The following is an 8,401-nucleotide window of genomic DNA, read 5'->3' as shown; positions in this document are numbered from 1 at the left end:
ATGACTACTACTCCAATAGTCTGAATCTTAATCATTGTACACGAAATAATGTGATCATTGTTGCCTAACTAGAAAAATATATCCTCATTATCACGACCTTGTTATTCTGTTTGAAATTAGCAGATATTATTAATAAAAAATAATTTTCAATATTTACTGCATCATAAAGCATGTGTCAATAAAGATGAAAATTGAAAATTAAATGTAACGTAAAATTATGACCACTAAATTTAAATCATAAACCTAGTGTAACCTAAAAGTATTTAAAACAAAGACTGTCATCTTAAAAAATTACACTATTGTGTCGACTTTTTCCTGAAAGAAGTAACATCTTACACAAATATGTAGAAATAGGGTTTAGAATTTTACAGTGCACATAAACTACTGATCTATGTAAGCTTTGAAATAAGAAAATATTATGAATTTCTTTAATTTTTTAGTATATCGTTTGGAAAAGATAGATAATATAACAATGATTTATCTATTTTTGGTAAACAACAAATTAAATAACGACAATCGGAATCGTAATCATAATCTAATTATTTATTTTATAAAGATAAATTTACAGAAACTACATCAAATCAGTTGTAAGCCAATCAAAACGTGGCAATATTTTATGAAATGTAGTAATTGGTAGTACATGATGGCGTGAATTAAAATACCATCGTATTCATTCATAAAAGTTTTTCTGGCTTTAATTCTGACTTCAATACATAGGCAAGTTGTATTTAAAATATGTTATAGATTCTTTTGAAAATTGGTTATCCTTCAAAGGTATTCATTTATGAAGAGATGACAGAATATATATTAGATTCTGAAAGCTGGAAATTGGAAGCAGAGGCAATTATTAATGATGTCAAAGCCCATGTGAACCAAATTAATATATCTGAGAAAATTCCCAGTTCCAATAGCTGTATTTACATGAATCTACGCACAAAAGAGGAAAAAAAGTTTTGCATTCAATTATCAAGTGAAGGATTTAAGATAGTTGGTTTAGATTGGGATGAAAATAATTTGGATAGTGAACAATTTTTTGAAACGCCATATAGTTTATTAAATTCAGTGAGCCCCAGTTTTTCTTCCTCGTTCGCTAGTGCTGTATGTGACAAATTAAATCATATGTGTTGAAAAAAAAACTCCACTTAACCTTAATTTAGAATTTCATTATAGTCTATCGTGTGTTGCTAACTTAATAATGTCGAAAACAATGAGTGACAAGTGACATTTGTAAATCTGTGAAGGATGAATTTTTATTTATTTAATTTAAAGGTAAAGTGACTCACAAGTTCCTATGAATAAAATTGTTGTAAGTGGATTATTATGTTCGGTTAAATTTATTCACAAGTTTTATAAAGTATCTATAATGTGAAATCGCATAGTTCACAAAAGGCAGAATCATGAATAGTAATTAGGTAAGGGCAGTCATTTCAATATTTACCGAAAAAATTATTATATTTATAACTATGTATTTCTATTTTAATTTTCTTCTCCTATTCATTCTAACAATTGCCTGTTGCCTCATATTCATAAGCATGCTTAATCTACCTTTTTTTCCAATTCAGTATAATAATGATATTAAAAACATCTTCAAACTTGTCTTGGTTAGTTTTATAACCGTTATATTGGATCTATTGTGTATACATTTTTTATATATGTATTGTCTATGTAAGGCTAAGAACAGTGGTGGATCTAATGTGTCATCTTTTGTAGGCTCTTTTCTATAAGAAAATTATTTTGTTTTCCCACTTCTTTTTTCTTTACTATTTATGGATAATTCATTTTTGCTTTTATAGTTTTTGTATTTACCTAAGTGATATGTAATTAATCACATATTTTCTCTTTGTTTTGTATCAAAAGCAAAGAACCATTAGAACCAAGTACCTATACTCTTTTTCTTTCTTTACCCAGTTTACAATCCTCACTATTTTCATCTGGTCTTTTATCATTTTTGTTCTTATTATTTTTGTACTTCTCCTCTGTAAAATGATTATTTTATATATTTTGTATTTTCATTCCCTTCTTGAATTTTGTCACAAACACTTTCCCAATATGATTGCTATTTATTTCTATTTGTGGTCATCTTCCTTCTGCATATTCTATCATAATTTTTAAAGTTGATTTCTGTATATTGCATCTTTTTAATCTATCTTAATAGTATTATTTTTTTCCAATAAGTCTTTTTTATTGATTTTAAGTTATTGTTTCTACATTTATTCCTTATTTTCTCAATAAAATCCTTCTTGAAAATTCTTGTTTTGCATTAAAAATGTTTGCTTGACAATAATATTACTAAAATGAATTGTAAATGTTCATTTTTCTCAATAGTCTTAATAACACAGTTCATTATCATTTGGAACTGTTTACAGTCAAAGTTTATCAGTATAATTTAATTGTTAAATCAACAAAAAATCTTGTTTTGCCATAATGATCTCTTTCAATGACTAGAGACAAATATCAATTAAACTTATTTGTCTCATAGGCGCCACAGAACGTTCAAACTTATTTTTACAAGGGATTCTATTTTTAACACTTAATTTAGAATTGCAATAATTTTTTGTGTTGAAAATTATTGTTTCTGTATGTGCTTAAAAAAACAGAAGCAGTTGTTTTACTTCTTCCCTATTGTAAACAAGCATAAAAATAGTGGTTACTGATCATAACAAAGTATTGTTGATAAATTTTATTTGTCGTGTCATGTAGCAATGAAAGTAGCTTTTACCTTTGGGTGATATTTTTTAATATTTAGAGAAGGAGGAATCTCATGTATGCACCCCCTAGACTCTAATGTGACAAAATATGTTCATGGTTTTAATCGTTGAATGTTATCTTTTATATATTTAAAATAAAACTTGTTTTAACTAGATTTATTTTACTTTTTATAATTGTTTTAATAAATTTTCATCTTGTCGGGAAACTTTCTGTCGACAGTGTACATATCATAGTGATTAGAAAAGGGAACAAAAATGTTTGTGTGTTTGTATGCTTCATCTCATCAAAGAACTATTCAAAATCTACCAAAAATATATAACCTTGGCTAAATCGATTCTCCACATATTATTCCCTCTAGTGCTTAAATACAAAACAAAGTATGTCACGTTGTTTAGGAGTTTTTCTACAAACAAAAACTTGTTTTTAGTAATTCTCTAAATTTTTTGTCAATCTACACTAGACCTTGACAAATAGTTGAATAGTTGATTGTTTCATTGTATTAAAATTCTATTCAATGATATGTAATTGTGACTTTAATAATTTGATTGATGCCCGATAACTTGAAAGCTTAGATTATTAATGTATAAATAACATTGAAACAAATGATCAGGTTAGGTACAATATATGTACTCAATTATTCGTCAAGGTCTACAAGGTATTAGACAATTGAAAAAAAAAACAAGGCACTAAAGAATGAATTAAAATTATAAATTGGCTTTTGAATTTTCTTCAATTTTAATAGGTCTTTTGTATCATCAAAGGATTCTCAGTTTTATGTTATATTGTTTCTAGAAATTCCCTTTTTATTATATTAGACATTATTCCCAAGATGCTTGAATGATGTTTTTTTGCTGTCATTGTATTAAAGACTTCATCATGTAACATGCCATTAAGCTTGTTACGTTTTTCTTCTGTACACTGTAAGAGAAATTCAAGAATGAATAGTTCTCAAGTTTACGTTGAATTTTATTCTCATATAAAACTGTCAAGGATAATGGTATAGTTCTTTCAATATCAAAAAACCCTTGCTGACAATTTTGTTTGATCTACCATAGTCGTTTCCCTTTAGAACATGGCCCATTCAAACAGCAATTTTTACTATTGTCCACACAACAGGAATTTACTACATCGTGACTGTCAAACCATGTTTCATCTAGATAAATTATGTGTCCATAAGAACTTCGATAGTCTTTTATCTGACTCAAATAATCTTGTCGCCATCGAACGATCCTTGAAGATTCGGTTATTGCCTTCAGTTTTTTGTGTTTAAAACCACATGCTGACAAAACTTGATGTAATGTTTCTAAACTGGTATAATTGTATTCTGGATAATCTGCTACCTTTTGCTGTATTACTTCTAATGTCGCAACTTCTAATAAACAATAAATTGTCCTACGTATAAAATCTTGAGTAGCTTTGTCAACTGATTTCAGTTCTTCTTTACATTTCTTTGCCCATTATCAGATTGCTGAATATTCTCCTTTTTTAAATATTCAAATATATTTAATATAACTTGCTCTGTTTGTATATCTAAATCTTTATTATTAAATTCATACCTGTCTTTATTCTCATTGCACTGTGCAATTTCATTGTCTTCATTCGCCCATGGTCTAAACAACGTCATATTTCAATTTATTTAAAGAAATTTAGTAATTAAATAAATCTCACCAAGCGACGCCACTGCTTATCGCAGACTTTCTGGAATGAATATTTCGAAGAAATTGTGTACATACGGCTTCGGCCAATAGAAATGCATTTATGTTAACGATTCGGTGTTTTCATTGGTAAACAGTGGAGATGATGAGTCCACGTCGACTGACGGTTTGTTAGATGCTTACCGAATTTTATAGGTGGAGTAAACATTATTTTATTATTTTTATTATTGTTCCTCGCATAACTGTCTTCTGCAATTGATATTGGGAAGAACTATATGAATTGAAGAAATTATTATCATATCGATCTTGTGTACAAAATTTAAAATTAATTCGATAGACAAATGAAACTAATAAAAATGTGTTAAAAAGAAATTTGTGTATGATTCATGGGCTTGTTATAAATGCCTCGCATTATTCTTTTTTTATTAATTCATTGTAAATTCTATAGATATATACCTACAACGGTATGTCACGTCTCTGACTAAGAATTCTCCGAAAGGTTATCATAATGAGAATGTTATTTTGATTCCACCAATGACTTAATCTATTTCCTCAACTCGATATCTTTCAGCATTAGACGTATTATCTCCGCGGCTATCATATATTTTGTTTTTTATTTATTTTAAATTGCACGTGTTGTATATACAAAGTTGAACGCGAATTAGTCGAATGTGCTATTGTGAATGTCAAATTTCAGTTAATATCATAGATAAAAAAAATTGAAAAAAGTGAAATAAATAGTAATTGCTTCTAATGCAATTGTGATTCAACATTTATAAGGCTCATTTCATATTTCAAGTACTTAGGAAGAATGGTACAACTTATATTATGGAATTTGTGGAGGTATGAATAGTAGAGCATTTCAAAATATTCTTCAAACTTTGCACATTATAATAATTCGTATTATTTATAGTTATACAGGGGTGGGCAAAATAATCGATTAATCGAAAAATAATCGGGTGATCGATTAATCGATATATATTTTTAAAAATAATCGGTAATCGATTAATCGAAAAATATCGATTAATCGGAAAATATCGCCGAGACTGCTCGTTAAAAAGTTTCGCGGCTATGGCATACACACTATTTTTCGTAAAATCGTTAAAATAATCAAATAATATAATAATCAAATTAACGATTAAAAAATTTATTTTCCGAATAATTGTTTCAACATAATTCAATATCAGAATCTTACTTCCAAATATCTTCTGTAGGTTCATTATTTGGTTTGTTTTTATTGGGAATCAAACCATAATGTCTTCTATATGTTTCTAGTGGTATACTCGCTCTTTATCTTGTTTTTTGTAGGAATCAAACCACAATCGTTCTTTTGAAGCTTTATTTCCGATTTTCGAATAATCAAAAATTTATTATTTTAGATTAATCGATCATTTCCGATTTATAGATTATTTTGGATTGATCTATTATTTTCGATTGATCGATTATTTTCGATAAATCGAGTATTTTTGATTATTTTCGATTAATCGATTATATTTTTTGATAATTGCCCAGCCCTAATACAGGGTGAGTCCTGAGGAACATGCTTTTACCATATATAGAGCCCCTCAGGGAGGATATCAAGAGGCTTCTTCATTAATTTACAGGGTGATTTGTGAAATTGACTGTACATTTTAATTGGCTATAGTGTTTACATAGCTCATTTGCACTACAATACTTATTCCCGTCAATTTAGACATTCGAAGTTAGATAAATTCTCACAAAGCTAAAAATCATTAAAATTGTTTAAAATATAATTATAAATGAAATTTAAAGTTCCCCATCATTACCGTCTATGGAAAAAATTTAATTCAAGGTGAAAGGTCAAAATATTAGTTTTTTGCGATTTTCAGCAAAACAGTAAGTTTTATCATAAAAATACCTCAGACAAAAATTGTAGATCATAAAATTATTCTCAAAAAATGTGTGAATACTTTTTTTCCTACGAGCCACTGTTTTTGAGATATAGTGATGTTTCCACGCCATCTCTGAGGTAGTGTGCTCAGCGCGATTTTTTTTAACGTGGTTTCCCCAGTAGGTCTATTCCACGAGTGATCATTAATCTGAAACTATTCCAAAATAATGAAAATTAGTAGATATTGAAAAGATAAAAGCGATAAATTAAAAAAAAAAGTTGTGAAATTCAATCGTCCGAGTTTTAATTTTCAAATTCTTCTTCTTGTTTTTCTTCATCTTCATTCTGAGTACTTTTAAGTTGCATCAATTGCGATGATTCGCATGTCGCTACATGGAATCAAACGGATCTTCCCCTGTTGGTGATTCAATATTCAATAATGATGGGGAACTTTCAAATTTTATTTTTAATTATATTTTAAACAATTTCACCGATTTTCAGCTTGGTCTCCAATGGTAGGGTAACTTCATTTTTCTTATCTAGCTCGTTCAATGTGTCCAGACGTTCCCAACTGAACTGGATACATTTTTTAATTACATAGATTTCTGCTTGAAAAATGCTTGGTGTACTCGTATCGCCCAGGCTTTCAGAGTGTTTGGTTCTGGGTCCGTACACTCCTATTCCAGTTCTGTCTTCTGTTTTGGATTCGTCTGTATACTATTTAAAGGCATTTCTTGTATGGTGGTATGACCCCAGGCATATCCCAGGTTTGGTCATTATTTAAGGACGGTTTTTCTTTAGTGAATCCGTCTCTGAACATTCAAAGTGATGTTTTCTCTGCTACGCTTTCCAGTACTATGTGGAGAGGTGGAAGATTTAGAATCACTTCTAGTGCAGCTGTTAGGCATGAGTTCATGGCCCTAGTTGCACAAAAGCAAGCAGGTCTTTGTACCTTTGAAAGATTGTTTCTCGTGGTATTCAGACTAGTTCTAGTACCCCAAACCACTGCCTCATATGTGATGATTGGTCTCACAATTGCCATGTATATCCACAGTAGAATCTTTGGGTTAAAACCCCAAGCGTGTTAAAAATGTATGGGAAAATCATTAACAGTATCGACGTATTTTCAGTAGTAGCTCTCCGTCACTCACATTATCCTTAAATATTCTTCGAAATATGATAAGAACATCCTAAACCGACGTTGATAATACCACTAAAATATGAATGGGAGCAAAAATACCTCATCGCAAATCTCATTGTTGGAACAAATGTTGTGTTATGGCATATCTTAATTATCAACTGTTATCCTTGTTAATTAAACATGATATCAACAGGAAATTTATTAAAACCTGGCGTCATATGTTGACGAATATTTGATACCCAATAGTAAATACGTGCGGTATTTGCCGCTCTCAATAACTACGGCAGTTGATATCTTCAAGCGAAGTAGCTAGTATATTTTTTTAGTTTCATCCTTGGTGGAATTTACATTTTTATAAATATAACGCGGGTAAGTAATACATATACGAGGGTGGTTTAACGGAATAGTAATAACAGAGGTTAACAACATTTTCGATAGCTACAGTGATTTTATTATTAGTTCCTGCCATGCTTCTGATATTATATGTGTAAATTGTGTATAAATTTTATATACTTTATGCAAAAAATCCGGAAGTGAGTAGGTGACGTGGAAATAATGCTGTGACATAAAAGGAAATTTCTCATACCACCCCTCATTTTTGAGTTATAAATGTAAATAATGAGAATTAATGAAAGCGGAAGACTTCGGAAGTGTGTAGAAGTGCAAGGTGCCCACTCCGAACATTCATTATAGTTTTTTTTTTGTTTTTATTTGATAAGTTGTAGGCTAACCAACTGAATTTTTCTACATTTCAATATTCTCGACAGTATGCAGTTCAATTTTGAATTTTTGAATCTGTTTTAGTATCTAATGTAAATATTTTCAATAAATCATTGAAATTTATGATAATTTTTTCCAGAATTTTTCTTTATGGCGACCCGTTTCCTTGGCATGTATAACAATCTAGATATCTACATATATCCTAAACCTTAAATTTAAACAAAGAGTACCTTTTTGCTAGAAAATTGAATGAAGAATTTATTTTTGCTTAGTTATGGATTGTTAACCGTAAGGCATGAGCTGCCCATGGCCTTCAAATAGTAT

At 29.5% G+C, this 8,401-nt stretch overlaps 2 protein-coding genes across 4 annotated transcripts in view; both read left to right on the top strand.

Moving 5' to 3' along the window:
* Positions 1–602: 602 nt before the first annotated feature.
* Positions 603–1,128, top strand: LOC130893268 (GSK3B-interacting protein-like). Its single transcript, XM_057799229.1, has one exon. It carries the CDS (start codon positions 793–795, stop codon positions 1,126–1,128), a length of 336 nt encoding a protein of 111 aa, XP_057655212.1. The 5' UTR covers positions 603–792.
* LOC130893267 (transmembrane and coiled-coil domains protein 2) overlaps positions 1,000–8,401 on the top strand; it is a 33,538-nt gene continuing 26,136 nt past the window's right edge. Inside the window, exon 1 of one of the 3 annotated variants that reach the window (XM_057799226.1) lies at positions 1,000–1,269. Coding sequence is in view for 2 of the 3 variants with exons in the window: in XM_057799225.1 (XP_057655208.1) it covers positions 5,176–5,207 (32 nt within the window). In the remaining variant the exon portion in view is untranslated. Of the gene's footprint in view, positions 1,270–1,743; positions 5,208–8,401 lie in introns of those variants that run through there. The other 2 variants (XM_057799225.1, XM_057799224.1) reach the window with 2 other exon arrangements.

Source organism: Diorhabda carinulata, chromosome 4 (genome assembly GCF_026250575.1).
Source record: "Diorhabda carinulata isolate Delta chromosome 4, icDioCari1.1, whole genome shotgun sequence".
Lineage (NCBI taxonomy): Eukaryota > Metazoa > Arthropoda > Insecta > Coleoptera > Chrysomelidae > Diorhabda > Diorhabda carinulata.
This window is presented reverse-complemented; position numbering and strand designations above follow the sequence as displayed.

What these genes read in the sequence shown, in the direction of transcription:
- LOC130893268 (XM_057799229.1), top strand. Translation starts at nt 793, where the DNA reads ATGACAGAATATATATTAGATTCTGAAAGCTGGAAATTGGAAGCAGAG.